The sequence below is a fragment of the Astatotilapia calliptera genome, chromosome 6, assembly GCF_900246225.1.
Source record: "Astatotilapia calliptera chromosome 6, fAstCal1.2, whole genome shotgun sequence".
NCBI lineage: Eukaryota > Metazoa > Chordata > Actinopteri > Cichliformes > Cichlidae > Astatotilapia > Astatotilapia calliptera.
This window is the reverse complement of record NC_039307.1, coordinates 20380175-20400061: the sequence shown is the minus strand read 5'-3', so window position 1 is coordinate 20400061 and position 19887 is coordinate 20380175. Positions and strand designations below refer to the sequence as shown.

General features: G+C 42.2%; 1 protein-coding gene across 14 annotated transcripts in view; it reads right to left on the bottom strand.

The window, feature by feature from the left end:
• Window positions 1-19887, bottom strand: part of LOC113024178 (amyloid-beta A4 precursor protein-binding family B member 2) — an 88779-nt gene that overhangs the window by 68150 nt on the left and 742 nt on the right. For 4 of the 14 annotated variants that reach the window (XM_026171006.1, XM_026171007.1, XM_026171009.1 and 1 more), the window contains exon 1: window positions 6565-7494. The exons of 2 other annotated variants lie outside the window; for them this stretch is intronic. Coding sequence is in view for 6 of the 12 variants with exons in the window: in XM_026170995.1 (XP_026026780.1) it covers window positions 1545-1625; window positions 2000-2068; window positions 2527-2658 (282 nt within the window). In the remaining 6 variants the exon portion in view is untranslated. Of the gene's footprint in view, window positions 1-1544; window positions 1626-1999; window positions 2069-2526; window positions 4249-4270; window positions 4852-6564; window positions 7495-19887 lie in introns of those variants that run through there. 8 more of the 14 variants (XM_026170995.1, XM_026170998.1, XM_026170999.1 and 5 more) reach the window with 8 other exon arrangements.

The following is a 19887-nucleotide window of genomic DNA, read 5'->3' as shown; positions in this document are numbered from 1 at the left end:
TTTGTAAAGAAATGACACAAAATTCAGTTAGAGGTTAAATGTGATTGAAACAGAATACAGTGACATCCATCTTGATAAAAGATGAGTGTCACAAAGCCATGTTTGTATTTATTTGCATTGCTTTTCACTGTGAATGTCAATTTATGAGAAGCTTTAAGTATTAAATGGTATAAACTTTTTTCTGAACACATACACACACACACACACACACACACATATATATACACATACATATATATATACATATACACATACACATACGTGTGTGTGTGTGTGTGTGTGTGTGTGATATAGCTAAATAGACAGAAATAGCTGTTGAGATGTCTACATTTTAGGAATCCGAAGAAAGACATTTACAAATTTAGTAAATTTGTACATGTTTTTAAAAAGTACATATTTAGTCTAACATTTTAGTATATTTAGTACGAGTTAGCAAGCATACTTAAGGTGAAAGACTAAATATCAACTGGGCTGCCACGATTTGTCGACTAGTCACGATTACGTCGACTAACAAAATCGTCGACGACTGATTTAATAGTCGACGCGTCGTTTGAAGCTGGAATAAGTAGCAGGATTTAAGAGTGTAATAACGGACTGAAACAGAAGATGGCAGCATTGCATGTACAAGGATGTCAGCTGCCGTTAAACCCCGAAGAAGAAGAAGAAGAAGAAGAAGGAGGAGCTGTGTCCCAGAATTCATAGCGCGGCCCAGCTTAGTTTCCAACAATGGCGGCAGCTAGTTAGTTTTAATATTACTCTTATTATTCTTTCTGGGTCACAAAATAAACGTTTAACATATTTTCAGGCGCGAATGTAGCTGTGTAAACCTCAAATATCTGCTCAGTTTATCAGGACACCACATATTTTCAAAAGCGCTCCGACGTTTTCGGAGATGTCTGTTACCCACTAGCTCGTTAGCGAGCCGGGGGCTAGGCTCACTAGCGCAGTGAGAACACCGGACTCCCAGCAAATCGTTTTCAAACCCACCGCCGTCTTTCGCTACTCAGGTTAAATATATATGAGTCACTTAGATAACTTAAAATGTTATTGTTTGGCTTTTTTTTAGTATTTTATTTGTTCCTGAGTAAATCGGTTTGGCTGAGATTAAAGTTATAGTTTTTACACAGCTGAATAAACGTCAAGCAGACAGCTGATTATCAGAAGTGTGAGATGCTGGAGAATTTACTCCGGTGTCCTGTTATATTTTAGATAGCAAGGAGTTTATTAAACTTCACCGAAACAATCTGCAAATTTCATTAAAATTTAATAAACTATCATCTTGTCTTTATTTTTAGTTAGCAGAGACCTGAAACACTTAAAGCTGTAAGCTAATGATAGTTATGTAAGAGCAGATGCTGCTGGTGCAATAAGCTGTAGTTTTACGTCCAATGGATGATGATCTGATTAGTCGACTAATCGCAAAAATAATCGGTGACTAGTCGACTATCAAAATAATCGTTTGTGGCAGCCCTAATATCAACCCCGGTGATTATACAGCAAAGATTGCATGTATACTAATTTGTTATAGACATTTGTGGACATACCTTTTTAGGTGGAGAATTTGATGCCGTGTGGAAATCATCAGTTGCCCAGACTCGTTTTGCTGGTGGACGAGTGTCTGAAATCTGATAATGGGTTACATACAGTTAATCAAAATTATAAAAACCTACTAACAGAGTTGAAACAGAGTGTAACACTGGATACTTTAAAGAAAACATGAAACAGTAGTGATTACTAAACTTACAATAAAAAATACAAAAGCAATAAAAAAAAATCCCAGCTGTTTGCATCATAACTACTAAGAGATTTGAAAGTGAGTGTAACTTTAGAAACTTTAACAAAAATATGGAACAGTAGTGGTTACGTAACTAACAAAGGGGATACAACAAAATTCTTGCTTTCATAATGCTAACATGTAACCATATGTCTTTAACATTTAATGGTAATGTAACTGTCCACTATAAATCCTTAATGGAGGAAGACGTTTTTTTAAATTTACCTTGCTGCCTGGAGGACATAAGGAGGTGGGTCTATTCTCCGTTACCAAGGACAACCTGGCTGGTGCTGTCTGCCAACCCAGGAAAAACAGTATATAATGTTAAGACATTAAGTGACCTGACACATTAATTTCACTCTAAAATGCAATGCATGGCATGAACTGGTATGCCAGTTGGGTAACAGATCGTTTTTCTAGTGGACGTGTGTCTGAAATCTGATGAGAGGTTATGTACAGTTAGTCAAAATTATAAAACCTACTAACAGATTTGAAACAGAATGGAATATTTGATACTGAACAGTAGTGGTTACTAAACTTACAGAGCAATAAAAAAGAAAATCCCTATAGAAGACATTAAGTGACCTGACACATTCATTTCATTTAAATGCTCTGCATACCATGCACTGTTATGCCAGTTGTGTGACATTATAACAAACAATCCTAAACTGTATGGGTAGGTGTTCTTAACTGTCTCAAACGTGTTTCGAAAACTGTTCAACTGTCTGTGATCACTACTATATCTTCTTTACCTGGTCAGATGGAAAACTACTGACTGCCTCATCTTGGTTGTGGCCAGTGAGCATTGGGACAGCAGGATCGACCAGGTCAAGTGGTTTCCAGCGCTTCTTTTGTGCCTGGGATCTTTTATTTTTTCTCGGCATCTGGTAGAATGTCAGCAGAAAAACAGAATATTAATTGTTGGCATTTCAAGCATGTGATCAGACCCAGCTTTCATTTTAAGTCAAGCATAATAACCAGGTAGCTGCATTGGTAGCCAAAAGACTTTACAATGCAGTAAATCGACAAACAGTAAATGAATCAAAAATTCTGATGTATACCAGCAATTTTTTATTTTAACCCTCTGATACACAAGATAACTACAAGAACCAAAAAATAATAATAAATCTCTCTTTTCTTTAAATAGACATATTGATAGTGTCACTGCCCGGTCTTAAGGCTTTGTTAAGTAAAGTTCCATAACAGTTTGTATATTGTAATTGGGAAAGTGATTACCTTGAAAGTTGGGAGGCAGATTTGTTGACCACGACAACTACTCCATTTTGGTGTACAGTAATTGGGAAAGTAATTACCTTGCAAAGCTGGGAGGCAGTGTTGTTGCTGGGGCGCTGGTAGAATGCCAGCAGCAAGCAAACCCAGATGTTCACAGCTCCTACTTAACACCTTAAACTTTCCAAACAAATCTTACAAGAACATTTGGCAAAGTGATTGACTTGCACACCTAGGAGACAGTCTTGTTGCCCACAACAGTTTTGTTATAGAGTAATTGGAAAATTGGGTACCTTGCAAGGCTTACAGGCAGTCTCGTAGCTGGGAGGCGGTCTTGTTGCTGGGGCTCTGGCAAAGTGCCAGCAGCAAGCAGACCCAGATGGTCACAGCTCCTATTTAACACCTTAAACTTTGCAAACAAATCTCACAAGAACAATTAGCAAACTGATTGGCTTGTAAAGCTGAAATGTAGCCTTGTACTGTATGGTTGAAATGTCCCACTGAGAGACAAAGAGGAACTTTACTCCCTTCCAAACAGTAAAGTTCCTCTTTGTCTCTTTGTTTTAATTACAAACAACGGCTCTGGAATAAAATGGCATCCAGCGCTAAACACACCAATTTTCTAGATATCAGCTGAACACACACATAGAAAATATAAGGGGGGCACTTACCTTGGCTGAAGCAAGAGTTGAGGTGTTAAAGGCTGCTGTAGTTAACGCCTTATAAAAACAGAAAAAGAGGTGTGAAACGCGGCTACAACGAAGCTATTGTTTTGGACGCGGCGACAGTCGCCACTTAAAAGTTTTAATTACAAACGATACCTCTGGAATAAAGTTACATCCAAGTGCTAACCACACCATCATTTTGTAGATATCAGCGTCCAGACACAGAAAATCACTTTCAAAGTCATTTTCAAGCCGGAGAGGCTTACCTATGCTCAATATCCGCTAGCTAGCCACCACCGAGACAAAGGGCGTGAAATGCGATCGCCAAGATACACATACAAAAAAAAAAAATCACTTCGCTTCTTAAAAGTTTTAATTACAAACGATACCTCTGGAATAAAGTTACATCCAAGTGCTAACCACACCATCATTTTGTAGATACCTCATTTGTAGATACCATCATTTTGTAGACCTCGGCTGAATACCCGCTAACTAGCTTTAGCATGTGCCGAACATGACCACGACAAAGAATCACCCAGACACATTAAAAAAATCACTTTCAAAGCTAAATTTTAAACCGGAGAGAGAGAGATACACTTACCTTGTCAAACCTTACACTGTTGTTCCGAATACTTCAGAAAATGATGTTCAAATCTCAATTTCAAAACGTAGGAGAGGTGGACAGATGCATGCGGGTCCAGCATACGCTACGGTGTCTTCTAAGGTCAATTTCAAACTGGAGGAGGGGCGGACTGACGCGCGCCGTTGATAGTGTCATCATTACGTTAATCCGAATAGGCCGCACCACTCCCGGCATACCACTAGAATAAAGGAATTATCGGCCCATATTAACGAAAAATAAGTCCAGTGTGAAACAGTCGCTTGGCGAGCGATCGGGTGGTTTAGCGAGTGTCAGCCTCTTAAGTTTAAGACAAGCCCGGCTGCTTTTTAAGCGACGCGGCGCTAGCTACCCAGCTAGCGTCAGTACACAGGAACTATTTCCGGTAGTTATACAAAATAAAAGCGTCCCCCATTATAATCCGCTATAATGCTCTTATTGTGAAGGGCAAGCGGGCCGCCTCGCATTACTCCCGACATACCACTAGAGTGAGCCAGCACACCACAAATGAAGTTTTCTTGTTCTCCATTCATTTCAATGGGAAAAAACTTGCATTAAAATATTCATATTTAAAAAACTATAGAAGTAATAAACACCAAAAGTCATAGCAACTCATTCCAGCTCCAGCCGCACACAATGATATATCATATGTGAACCTTGTCTCAAAACTGTGGGGCGAGTTAAGGTCCAAAATTTCAGGCGGAAAAAGAATAATAATAACTAGAAAGCGAAAATTTCTGAAGAAATTTTAAGTGTGCCTATGCCGCCGCTAATCAGTATAGTTTGCCATTCAAACGGCTACAGAGAGCAAAACTCAGCAGAGCAGCCATTCTCCACCATGAACTATGGTAAAACCAAACACCGCTCGCGCCTCACAGATGACAGCTTACGGTTTTGTGTAAAGATGAGGTGACTTCGTACAGCCCCAATTTGTAGACGCTGTGCGCAGAGGTTCATAAGCAGACCCGACAATGTTTGCATGAACACACTTTGAAGCATTACGTTATGGACCACTTTTCACACATAGTTGCTGTACCCACACAGCCGGCTGTAGCTTTTCATCTCATAGCCCGACACATACACAAAAAAAAAAAAAAAAAAAAAAGCAGAGAGAGCACAGACTTTACACCTGAGAGGCGTGATTGCAGATGCCGCTGAGGTGGGTCCACCTCCCCTGCAGCGGCACTGCAGACCACGCCCTGCCACACACATCAAACACGTAAAATAAATATTTATTTATTTACTTTTTGTTTTTTGTTATTTTTACACAGTGTTCTGAATGATTAACAATGGTCTACAGCCAATCTTGTGTATTATTATACAAACTTTGGTTGTAAGATTCAGATAACTATTTAATAAAAGCTAAATATTTTATATGAGAGTAAGAAAGAAAAGTATATCTTTGTCTCATACTCTCATCAGACAATACATGAACCTCTCAATAAACAAAATATATGCTCGGCTTAAATGACAAACCGCTATTTTACACAGTGGAACACTTATTTTTAAACAAAACCAATGCAGTTCGCCACTGACAGTGCTTACCTTTGCACATCACAGTAAACACTGAACCAAGATGGCGCCCACGCGAACGAGAAATCTGAACTACGGTGTCCTGCAGAGGACAAATGGTCAAAATTGCTAAAATTTACAACATATATGCAGCTCAACAGCGACACCTTGTGACTTATTCCAGTCACTACCTTACATATACATAACGTCTTACCTGACATTCAGTTCACCGGACACTCATACTGAATCACCAGCCCATATAAATGAAAAATAACACGACAGCGTGAGCGGGCCTGGGTGTCAGCCAGCCCAGCCTGGATGTCAGCCAGCCCGACCTGGGTGGCAGCCAAGCCGCGCTAGCCAGCTAGCCGGCTAGCTGCCATGCGGCGGTGAAACGAGAGCGTGAGCCGGCCTGGGTATCAGTCAGCCCGGCCTAGGTGTCAGCCAAGCCGCCCTAGCCAGCTAGCTGCCATGCGGCGCTAGCAGTAACATCGTGAGAGATATGGGACTTCTTGATAAAATATGGGACTTCTTGATAAAACGAGCAGATATTTGAAGTTTACACCCCTACATTCTCGCCTGAAAATAGGGGAGGCTGTCATAAAGTTCAAAATCAGTAACTTAGCGCGCACAGCTGTATAGAAACTCCGTCGTGCTAGCTAGCACGCAGTACAGTTATTGTAACTGTCAGCACAACGAAAATAAACTACACCTAAACTCGGTTTATATCTGACCCAAATAGAGTGCAGTTAATAACGTCTTACCTGAAATTCAGTTCACCAGCCGCCTGCTTCTCCTGCATTGGGTTTCCCTTATCCACGATTGAGCTCCGCGTTAGCCACCACCGGTCGATCGGTGTTTCTTTCCCCGCATACGAGGGGAAGAGACATATACCGGTGGCTAACGCGGAGCTAGCTAGCCACCGGTATATGAACAACTCAGTTATTTTTTCCACATCGACCAGCATCATTGGCCCATATAAACGAAAAATAAGTCCAGCTAAGACAAAGACTGTTTGCGGAGCGATCGGGGGTGAAAGGAGTTAGAGACGCCTCACTGAAAGCCAAGCCTGGGTGCTTTTGAGCGAAGCGGCGCTAGCTAGCCGAGCTAGCTAGCCGGCTAGCCGGCCGGCCAAACTAGCTAGCCGGCTAGCAGCAACATCGTGAGAAATCTGTTGCTAATATGGGATGTTTTGACAAAACGAGCAGATATTTGACGTTTACACACCTACATTCTCACCTGAAAACCGGTCGATCGGCGGCCGCCTCACATGTTTCTTTCCCCACATATGAGGGGAAAGAGACACATACCGGTGGCTAGCTAGCTCCGCGTTAGCCACCACCAAACAACTCAGTTAGTTTTTCCTCATCGACCAGCATCATCGGCCCATATAAACGAAAAATAAGTCCAGTGTGAAACAGTCGCTTGGCGAGCGATCGGGTGGTTTAGCGAGTGTCAGCCTCTTAAGTTTAAGACAAGCCCGGCTGCTTTTTAAGCGACGCGGCGCTAGCTACCCAGCTAGCGTCAGTACACAGGAACTACTTCCGGTAGTTATACAAAATAAAAGCGTCCACAGGGACACAGCGGCCGCCTCGCATTACTCCCGACATACCACTAGAGTGAGCCAGCACACCACAAATGAAGTTTTCTTGTTCTCCATTCATTTCAATGGGAAAAAACTTGCATTAAAATATTCATATTTAAAAAACTATAGAAGTAATAAACACCAAAAGTCATAGCAACTCATTCCAGCTCCAGCCGCACACAATGATATATCATATGTGAACCTTGTCTCAAAACTGTGGGGCGAGTTAAGGTCCAAAATTTCAGGCGGAAAAAGAATAATAATAATAATAATAATAATAAATCCGAGCAATAGTAATAAGTGTGCCTTCGCATAGGCACACTTAATAATAATAATAATAAATCCGAGCAATAGTAATAAGTGTGCCTTCGCATAGGCACACTTAATTAACCATTTACAAAATCTGGTTCCACAGCTGCAATCGAAGCTAGACGTCACTGTGCGTGTGTGTGTGTGTGTGTGTGTGTGTGTGTATCCTTGAATTGTCAAAGCGGGAAATAACAGAGACAAAGTAACACTTTGAATGGTACTGCAGCCTAAACAAACAACCTTATGTACACACAAACACACACACACAAACAAAGCTTGCAAACAGAGCTCCAAGTTGTGAGCATGCTCACACGGCCGTGCTTCGTCTAAGCAGCAGTGATGTATAGAGAGTGAAGGACGGACACAAATAGCTCGATGTTTAAGGCACAATTAAAGACTTACAGCATCTGTGTGTGTGTGTGTGTGTGTGTGTGTGTGTGTGTGTGTGTGTGTGTGTGTGTGTGTGTAGCTATATCATTTTCCGTCCGGTGTGGTTTCCATGGGCGGGACGGTGAGAGGGGGGGAAAAAAAAAAATTTACCACAAAAGAAAGGGAAGGAGGGGGGAATTTTCAGGGTGTGCCAAAGAATCTAAGGCATGTGAGGGTGGGTGGGCCAGGGCCACTGTGAGGCAAAAAAAAAAAAAAAAAAAAAAAAAAGACTAATTAGTCAACAGGAGGAGCAGACAAAACACAAAAGCTACATGCCTCAAGAATGAAGGTAAGTAATGAGCATTTGTGAGCACATGTGTGTACACATCCCCCTCACTGACCCAGAGCAAACTGAGCTCTTCAACACTGCCGGTGACAGTGAATGCCCTCTGTATGTATACTTGAAAGTAAATGGGTCAGCTGTGACAGAAAACACATATAGAGTTACTTATTTAACCATAACTCTCTCAACACGTCAGCCAGTCAAAGGCGCAGGACTCCAGAGATACACACACACACACACACACTGCTCCTGATGAAACGAGCCCAGATAAAGTCAGGAAGCAGCTGGGGGTGACAGGGGGTTAAAGAATTATATAACACACTTAGAAAATGAGCCCAGAAAACATTCTGCAGGGTTTGAAATCTTTTGATGTAGGAGTGAAAAAAACCGTTTCAGAAACAAAGCCAAGAGACCATTTCCTGGATTTGGGAAACTTGGGACCGAGTGTGCACCAACCCCTCCCCCATTACCAGACCCCTCTTTCCTGTGGGTGAGCACGGAGGTCGAGGGAGGGGGAGAAAGGGTGCACCACGAATACAGTGACACTGAGCGAAACGCAGTAACGCAGATGAGCCGGTCCTGTAGCCAGAAAGACTTTGACGTAATGAGACCACAGCTCTTTCCTGGACCCAGCGCTGACGGCAACAAGTAGTGCCAGGAGTGTGACAACAACACGTTTATAGTGCAGCCTGTCATGTGCCTGCAGCTCGGGGTAATCGTTTTCCATTTCATGGTTACAGGATTATATTACAATATCACTTTTTTTCCTCATTTTCAAATACCTTTTCTTGTTTTTTTATGTTAAGTACTCTGTATTATTAGTGATCATAACATCTGTTGAATGCCTAAAGTACTATTCACTCAAAGAGTCAGTGTTACGTTACTCAACCAAAGTCTGATATGATGACACCCCACTTTAAAAATGGGTTAAAGAGGAGACACTCTGGTGTGATTCTGAATCCAGCCCTCAAAGTGTTGGTATTGTTGGTTTCCACTGGCCATTGTCATCTCCTTCTCTTCTCAGCAAATTTTACAATCTATATAAGTAAACTTGAATAAGCTTGAATACTTAAATCCTGAAGAGTCGATGTGCGATTTAAACCTCGTTGTGAATTTTTCTGAGCTGTACATTTTAACAACAGAAGATTCTCCTCTGGGTGAAGGCCAAAACGTAACATTTGAGAGCAAGTGCCTACTGCTTTTTTTTATATGCCTGAAGACCTCAGACGGTGTCCTTGCAATAATAATGTGGTTAGAAAGTTTTTAAAATCCCAGCAGAGCATCCTCTTTGCTGTCCTCCTTGTTTAGGGCTGTTGTTAATAACCAGTATGGAACTGGCACTGGTAGCTAGGTATTGATAAGCAGCTAGATAAGCAACGCTGTTATGAATACAGTGGGGCAAAAAAGTATTTAGTCAGCCACCGATTGTGCAAGTTCCCCCACCTAAAATGATGACAGAGGTCAGTAATTTGCACCAGAGGTACACTTCAACTGTGAGAGACAGAATGTGAAAAAAAAAAAAATCCATGAATCCACATGGTAGGATTTGTAAAGAATTTATTCGTAAATCAGGGTGGAAAATAAGTATTTGGTCAATAACAAAAATACAACTCAATACTTTGTAACATAACCTTTGTTGGCAATGACAGAGGTCAAACGTTTACTATAGGTCTTTACCAGGTTTGCACACACAGTAGCTGGTATTTTGGCCCATTCCTCCATGCAGATCTTCTCGAGAGCAGTGATGTTTTGGGGCTGTCGCCGAGCAACACGGACTTTCAACTCCCGCCACAGATTTTCTATGGGGTTGAGGTCTGGAGACTGGCTAGGCCACTCCAGGACTTTCAAATGCTTCTTACGGAGCCACTCCTTTGTTGCCCGGGCGGTGTGTTTTGGATCATTGTCATGTTGGAAGACCCAGCCTCGTTTCATCTTCAAAGTTCTCACTGATGGAAGGAGGTTTTGGCTCAAAATCTCACGATACATGGCCCCATTCATTCTGTCCTTAACACGGATCAGTCGTCCTGTCCCCTTGGCAGAAAAACAGCCCCATAGCATGATGTTTCCACCCCCATGCTTCACAGTAGGTATGGTGTTCTTGGGATGCAACTCAGTATTCTTCTTCCTCCAAACCTGACGAGTTGAGTTTATACCAAAAAGTTCTACTTTGGTTTCATCTGACCACATGACATTCTCCCAATCCTCTGCTGTATCATCCATGTGCTCTCTGGCAAACTTCAGACGGGCCTGGACATGCACTGGCTTCAGCAGCGGAACACGTCTGGCACTGCGGGATTTGATTCCCTGCCGTTGTAGTGTGTTACTGATGGTGACCTTTGTTACTTTGGTCCCAGCTCTCTGCAGGTCATTCACCAGGTCCCCCCGTGTGGTTCTGGGATCTTTGCTCACCGTTCTCATGATCATTTTGACCCCACGGGATGAGATCTTGCGTGGAGCCCCAGATCGAGGGAGATTATCAGTGGTCTTGTATGTCTTCCATTTTCTGATGATTGCTCCCACAGTTGATTTTTTCACACCAAGCTGCTTGCCTATTGTAGATTCACTCTTCCCAGTCTGGTGCAGGTCTACAATACTTTTCCTGGTGTCCTTCGAAAGCTCTTTGGTCTTGGCCATGGCGGAGTTTGGAGTCTGACTGTTTGAGGCTGTGGACAGGTGTCTTTTATACAGATGATGAGTTCAAACAGGTGCCATTCATACAGGTAACGAGTGGGGGACAGAAAAGCTTCTTACAGAAGACGTTACAGGTCTGTGAGAGCCAGAGATTTTCCTTGTTTGAGGTGACCAAATACTTATTTTCCACCCTGATTTACGAATAAATTCTTTACAAATCCTACCATGTGAATTCATGGATTTTTTTTCACATTCTGTCTCTCACAGTTGAAGTGTACCTCTGGTGCAAATTACTGACCTCTGTCATCATTTTAGGTGGGGGAACTTGCACAATCGGTGGCTGACTAAATACTTTTTTGCCCCACTGTAGTTATGCAAAATGGGCAGTCCTGCACATTCAAGAGTCGTCTCACTTTACTACACTTAATATAACTAGAGAAATGGTCTGCATCACTGAACTTTCTTTCTTTTTTAATGCTCCACTACCACGGTTTGTCAACTACCACTAAACAACAGAAATAGAAGAACATGCTAAGGTCCATCCAGTACTTTCATTACAGTCATTTGAGAGCAGTGTGGGGTGGGGGTCATCTTTGGTCATCAAATAGTTCACAATTAAAACTGAATACTCGTTTGACTCCCGTTGCTAGGCACCCAAACCAAAGAGTTCATCACTCAAAGTCACCACGGGAACAGCATCTATAGCTCAAATATCAAGACTGAATCTGAGGCTACAGCAGCAGGAAAAGGTGCTGCGAGTCACTTACTGGCACGATGAGCTGTGTCATGAATCCACAGGAGTTACTTTGCAAAAAAGGCAATCTGCTCTCAAATTTAACTGGTTGATTAACAGGTGCTGTTTGGTATTCACCAGCTGTCAACCGTATGAGCTCGATCACTAACGAGCCTATGGCCACTCATCTACCTGAACATCATGATGCAGTTCCCAATACCGCAGAGAACATCGCAGATAAACATTAAAAAGACAGAGTTCACCTCCCCATTGTATTAAACAATCACACTCTGTGCCTTTTACCACATTTCTTACACTTTACACATAGTGCAAATTCAACACTGTCTGACACACTCATTGAATTAACATCCGTTAGTTACAGCTGAGTAAATCTGTTGGCGTCATGTGTCAGAAAGCGTCTCAACATCCACCTGGCCAGGACACCCCATCTAATGTTTTGGTTAAGTTTTGTTTCAGCTACATACTTAAAATGAGGGAAAATGTGCAGAAAATAGAGAGGTTCCATTTCAACCAAAGTCTCATACATTAATTTGTTCAAACACTAACATCCACCAGATCATTGGAGACCTGCTTAAGCAGCGATCACACCCTGCTATGGACATAGACAGCTGTAGATATCATGGACCATTAAGTCCACTAGAACAGGAATGACTAAAGTCCACTTTAACTAAAGGGTGCACAGTTGGTGCACTGTATGTCTCCATAGATAAGGCTGTTTTGATCCAAAAAGCTGTCCAGCATGCAGATGTCCTCCCATGTATATAACTATAACATGCCTCTTAGGGGTAGTGTTAGGTTCTACTTTAGCCATGTGCTAAACAAAAGCCTGAAGATTACACCTTTCCAATCAAGTCCTGTTAATCCATTTTGGCTTTACAAGTCATCTGCTATAATATTTCCATTTGGGTGTGCCAAATGGAAGGAAATGCCATTAAAAAGGAGCAGATGCGAAGCCAACTCTAGCCCAAACCAGGTCACTGGTCACCTGGTGGAAACTAACCCAGAGAGGTTAACCCAGTAAAAATCACAGGTTACCAAATATAAAATATAATAATGTATATATATATATATATAATATAAAAGTTCCAGGTAAAAATGGGACGCTGAACTCTTAAAATTCTGACTTGCTCATTCACTCTTTCATCTCACTAAATACCGAAAATATCTCTTTGCAGACCAAAAGGAGAATAAATAAAGTGTTCTCCATATTTTTATTTCTGACTCAGGTTATATTTATACTATCAAACCTCATGCTCCTGTCATTTCTTTTATCAATATGAGTCAGCAAAAAGCAAGCACTTCGATCATTAGAGCTTCTTACTACTTCTCACTTGACTGCAAACATTACAGCTGCTTCATATTCTTTTGTTTGGTAGAAAGAGAGGATATTGGCTATTGGAAAGCCACACCTTTCCCCTCTGAAGAAACACATAGAGGGGCGGACAGACATGGCTGTGCACAAAAGGCCTGTCAGATCCAAGGCCAGGGCAGAAGCAGTGGAGAGACTGCGTATCCTATATATAGCCGAAATGTGACAGGACATCCGAGAGGACAGGGAAGTCTAGACACAAATGGCACAGCACTTAATCAAACTGTGTGTGTGTGTCTTCAGCACAGTCTTGTTATCTCACCTTTCATTAGACAGCCTGTGTTAAGCTGTTGCATGATAATGCCACAAGATTGTATTAATATCACAGCCTTGTGTGATCAAAATGGCTGGAGGCTCGGCCTTTATTTGCCAAATTAAAGGGGGGGGGAAAGGAAGGAAGGGAGACAGAAAGACTCAGAAAATGAGAGAGAAAGCAACGGGGTACTAGCGTCAAAGATGTGAGGAGAGTTGGTGGATCAGAGCGAGTGACTCATCAGAAAAGGAATGTCCCATCACTGCCAACGAAACTACAGACACCGTTGCAATGATTGCTCCGTCGCCAATACTTTAAATCACCCCATCTCTGGCTCTTGTCACCTCTTCCTCCTACACAAAGCCTGTCTCTTTCTCCCTCTGTCTCTGTACTGCTTATCGTTGTCGTTTCCCAGCTTAAGCAGGCCATTCTTCTCCTGCTAGATATTGCTTTTGGATGGGGATGACAAAGCTAGCTAAACCACAACTAGTGGACCAGCTCTGCACCACCCCTGTTAGGAGCAAACAGAGGTCGAGGCCGCCAATTCGTTTATTCTAACGAGTGAGTGCAAAGCCAATAAGCAAATTCCAGCACTGTGTGGTTAATCAAAGCGACACTAGTCAATTAATTTAAATTTTAATCCCCAATACAAAGTTGTTTTAAATGCAACTGCGGTTTTATGAATCACAGTAAAGATATGGAGATGAGGCTGGCACCGCATCACATCCTTACCACAGATGTTCGGTTATTTATACTCCCACCACAGGATATGATGTAGGCATAAAAAACAAAAAGAACACCACCACAATGACTGCACACATGATTCAACTTTTAGATCACCTGTCATCCTGTGCATTCACCACACAGGAATTTACAGGCTCTGCCCTTCCACATCAAGATGGAAGAAAGGGTTCGTGGCAGTTTTACCATTTCTTCTGTGGGATTTTAAACCAGCCGAAAAACCCCTACAGATAAAAAATAAACAAAAAACAAAATCAGTGTTGCCTTCTGCTGCTGATCTTGGCACACAGCTGATGTAGAAAAGACCTAATATTTGGCTAAAACTAGTTTTCTCATACACTTTCAGGGATCAAGTGACCTGCATTATCGAGTGGCATCAGAGAAATAGTTTTCAATTAAAGCATCAGTGGGAAGGTGATGAAGCAGGCCTCGACTATGATCTACGATAAGTCAATTTTTTCAAGAGGCATCCTGTGTCTATTTTACATTTACTATTATGTTATACATTCACTGTGCATATCAGTGTCACTACTGAACACTGAAAACAGCAGCGTCAAACATACACTGCCTGGTCCAAAAAAAAAAAGTCACACTAATATTTTGTTGGACTGTGTTAGCTTTGATGACAGCACACATCCACTGTTCCATTATAAGCTTATGCAATGTTACAACACTTATTTCCATCTAGACTTGCACTTTTTCACCAACATCTTGCACTGATGATGAGAGTTAGACCGATACATTAAGTCTTCTTCAGCAAATCCCGGTTCTTCAATGAGATTAAGGTCTGGACTCATTGGTGGCCAATCCATGTGTGAAAATGCTCTCTGAACCACTCTTTGACAGTTAGAGCCCAACGAATCCTGGCGCTGTCAAATATAATTAAAATATCCCTGTGCCACAAATGGATGGAAAAAGCTGGGCTCTCAGTATATTCAGGTAGTCAGCTGACCTTGTTTTCTGAACACAGACCACCTAAAAATTACAATGAAAATTGCAACCACAGGCTTGCATGGTAGGTACTAGGGATGGTCGATGCACCACCACTCTGGAACAGGGCAAATCTGGACTCATAAGACCACGTGATCCTTTTTTCATTCCTCCACAGTCCAATCTTTATGCTCCTTGGCAAACTGAAACCTGTTTTCCCAGTTAGCCTCATTGATAAGTGTTTTCTTCTGGCTACAGAGCTGTTTGTTCTATCGTTAAATTTTTACAATTTGATTTCACCAAACATATAAATGATCTCCAATCATTTTCAAGATTTGTGCCAATTTGCAAGGGAAACAGTAAGGGCTTAACATATTTTTGCACAAATGTTGTTCTTTATATGTGAATGTTTGGTTCTTTATCGTATCTCCTGGCTAAATGCTTAAAGCACTAATTTCAGCTCTGCTTGCTATTATTAGTGCACTGCAAATATTTTGCTTGGCAAGCCCTTCAGGTTTTTCCCCCACCCCTAAAAATTCTTTATGAAATCCAATTACCTGCTAACAGAGGAACACCTGTCCATTTACCCAAGTGGTCCTTGAGACATGGAGTCCAGACTCTCACTTCTATCACTTCTTAATCCTTGTTTAGAGACAGCCCAAATCCTTGAACTTTTTTTAAGTAGGCCAATTTACAGTAGCACCTGGGGCTCTGGCCTTTATAGCCACTTTCATATCATATGACTGTGTGTGTGCACGTGTGTTTGTTTAAAAGCCAAAAGGAGGCGAGAGGAGGGAGAAGGGAACGCCAGACCAAAAGCCAGAAGAAGAAAAAACCCTTATGCAGCTGAACTGAAACTGATGGGTGTATACAGGGGAAAGTGCAGCCATGTGGAAAAGACAACATCAGAAACAGAAACATATAAACAGGAGAGTCGCAGAAAAAGCCCCCCCCCCTTTCAAAAGTAGAAATCCTGTCCATCCTCGCCTCATCCTCAGGTAATTTGGAGGCAGAATAACGTGCATACTGATGACCCGATCCCAGAGCGCTCTGACAGCAAGGAGACAGTCCATCGGCGAGGGCTGCCAGGAGCCGACACGCTACACAAACAGAAAAACACACAAAAAAAAAAAGAAAAGAAAACAAAGCGGAAAAAAGTGGAGGGGGGAAAAGGCGGCGATGAGGAGCAAGCATGCGGGCGAAAAGCTGTCAAAAAACAGGCGAGACAGACGGACAGATGGAAAGATGAGAAAAAAAAGGGGCCCTATCATCTGGCTTCACACCCCGCAGGATGAACAGGGCCTGTGCTCCTTCCCTGTTCAAACACACCTCACGGCTGTCTGCTCCCTGCAACAACAATGCGCGCACACACACGCATGCACGCACACACACACTGCAGCCTGCCTAACAGTGGGCACAATAACCCTATTGAGAGGCATCGATAGGGGGCTGAAAGTGAAGAGAATGAGATGCTGAAAAAAGATTGACAACTCACACATACAGTCTCCCGGACCCAGCAGCACACATAAATCCACACAAACAAATCGTAGCGTGGTTATCCTGCCAGCATGACAGCCTGGGATGAATCTACTCTCTGCTGTCCTTAATTCATCATTCATCTGTCCAATCTGGTCACACACACCACACACACACACACGACTAAAAATCACACACACAAACAGTTGTTTGGTCAGGGGCGGACCAGAAGTATTGTTACACAAGGGAAGAAGGGTGGTGGTAGCGGATCTCCGAACTCTTTATCTGATTGCTCACACACACCCACGCAGAAACGCTCAGTCACACAAGCATGTACACACACGCACACTTTCACCACGCTTTCTCGTCAGCTGCTGTGCATGACCCCGACCACACACAGACTAACGAGTTGGTGCTGCAAGGCAAGAAAGTCCCGGGATCGTTCACATGCAGGTTTATCGTCTTTCCAACAACTGCACCCATTCTGCTGAGGACTGTGGCTAGCGCGGCTATTGAAACATATTTTAGGCTGTGCTCAAAGCTTTGCAAGGTGACAGCCTGGATTAGGGTCAATCAACCAAATGTGACAAAAATGCCCACCTGAGCCCCTCCATCACACGATTCAAGTATTTTTAATGAAGGCATGCAAAACTTTATCTACATACTAGGTCCTCAAATTTTGCTCTTTTTAAAAATCTTTTTTTTTTTTTTGCATTTTTAGCCCTTATAATCCCAAAAGTACAACAACTAGCCACATAAAGGGCTAAAAACAAACAGACCGTCTCTGATGTCCATGCATGTTCACTTTATGACGATTCTGAAAATCTTCTTCAGCACCTAAAGCCATTTGATCAGCTATTATATGGAATATCTGAACACTCTTTCACAGATACCAGTCATTAACAAAAAAAAATGACTATCTCAGAAATCATTTTCACACAGCTTAAGGATGAGCCTGGTATTAAAATACAGGTTAAAATCGAGACCTTTGGGAGGTGGTTTAGCTCCCTGGGTTGAGTGGGATACCAATATGCCGCAAGGCCACCACAGATCATTTCCTGCATGCTTTTCACCTTACTCCATCTTCCCGTCCTTTCCTATCTGCCTCACAGAAAAGCAGAACTTCCACAGGCTAAAGCTTAATTTGACCCAAGTGCAACTTTGCCAGTGCAACAATGATATATGCTGCAGAACTGATGCTCGAATCAAAAAATACAAAATAAAAATAAATTTGCCTTCAGAATATAACGCTAAGATTTTACCTCACCCTTACACTGCAGTAAAACTGATTTGAAACCAACATTTCATGAAATTATTAAGGGTCAGAAATGCTGAAAAGGTTTTGACATTCATCTCATGTTCTTTGACTGTAAAACTGCTAAACTTCTAAAATCCTGATTCTTCAGGGGTCAGGTGCCATGTGTTGATTCATTTCATATAAAAACGAGACATTACCGACTTGCGCTTGCATTCTGTGCATGTGTCCAAATCGTGCAGCAGCACGCCTTCCTTTGAGGATGAGTTGGCATCTTGAAAGCGAGGAGCTCATACCAAATATTACCAGAGCTAAAACAAAGACGCACTCAGGAACAGTCTGCAGTGCTTGGCCCAAAACTCGACCCATAAATGTCCGAGTCACTTTTTCCACACTCAGCAACTCCTGATTGCTGTATAGAAATGCTACAAGAGGGAGGGAGGGAGGGCAAAGGAGCGAGAGAGAGAAAATGACGAGGGAAAAGAAGGATGAAGCGACGACAGAGGCTGGCAACACAGAGAGGAGCAGAATATAAACCAACTTAACCCAAACCCAAAAGCCCTGAGCAATTAGCAATGACATCATGTACACGCACGCACGCACGCACGCACGCACGCACACACACACACACACACACTGCAGAGAAGGGCTAGGTTTGAATGAAAAGCAAGACAGCAGGGTATAGAGGCTGCAAGGATAGCGAGGGAGGCGAGGCAGAGGATGACAGTGCACCATTTCTACTATGGTGGTACAGCCAGTGACACATTCAGTTTTGCAATTGCACAAATGAACTCACCAAACCGACACCGCCACAACCACAGCTTAAAATAGAGAGCACAAGCTGTTTACCAACAAAGTGCTTATAAAAAATAAAAAAAGGAAGCAAAGGCAGGAAAAGGGAGAACTGGGAAGATATTTAGATCAGACTCAAAGCATGCTTTACTCATGAGGCTTTTTAACATGACTGCACCTTTGAAACAGATACACCAGTAAGTAAGTACCAGTGCAAATGTGATGCAAAACAAATACAGCAGAGCCAGGAGAGAAAGGCTGGCAGTGAAACCTCAGTGGTGCACTCTAAAAGAAGAAATCGGGTCCTCTGACAATTGGTGTTATTGTCAACAACTTCAGCACTCCTTCTCCTCATAGGCTGCAATATATTACATGAACTGTGTCCCGAGCGTTTAGTCTTACCACAAGAGTCAACAGTGACGCTCCCTCTAGGTGTTTATGCACAATCATTACATATCCCAAACTCTCACTCTCTCCCCTCTCTCTTTCTCCTCCCTACCTCTAAGAAAATTAAAACAGGAAAGCTATTCACGTCCTCCTCTAGATTCTTTATATCGCAAAAACATAAACATGCAATTAAGTGGCTCCATGTTTGCATAAAACAAACAGCCGTATCTTCTCAGGGAGCTCTGGCAGAAACAACCAGAGGAAGGCTGGAAATGATTAGCTAGCCACAACCAACCAGGACCAAGCACCACTGCAAGTCCCTGACTGGGCTCCCAGGGGTTTCTGATGGCCTACAGCCCCACACACTATTCAATGTAATATGCCTAAGTGAAGAGAATACCCCCTTTATGCCTGTTTGTTTCACAATGAGCCTTTTTATTACTTAAATTGTTGCTGTAAACAGAGCACGACATGGGAATGTTTCCAACCTCTGGATGGAAACCACAGGACAGAAAACTGGCGCAGGCTGAATTAATCTGTCAGCTAATTAGTTCCAAACAGAAAATTAATAATTGATTAAAGGTTTAAGCCACTGTTGGAGTGACAGACTGATACTTGTTGGATCAATCATCTTAAATTTAAATGATTTACTATACAACTGAAGATGTGAGGAAGGTCACATTGTTGCCTGATCCACGAATAACTGATAAAAACACCAATCTAGGCTTTACTCAAAATTTTCTGATTTTTTTATTTTGGTCACTTGCCGAAATGAATATTATATCTTACTGACTTAGCTTAATGCACCAAACTGGCTAGTTGCCTCATATGAAGGTATTTAGGGGTGTGAAGCATAAAAAAAGCCTTGTTTTTGTCTTGAGGTTGGCCAAGTT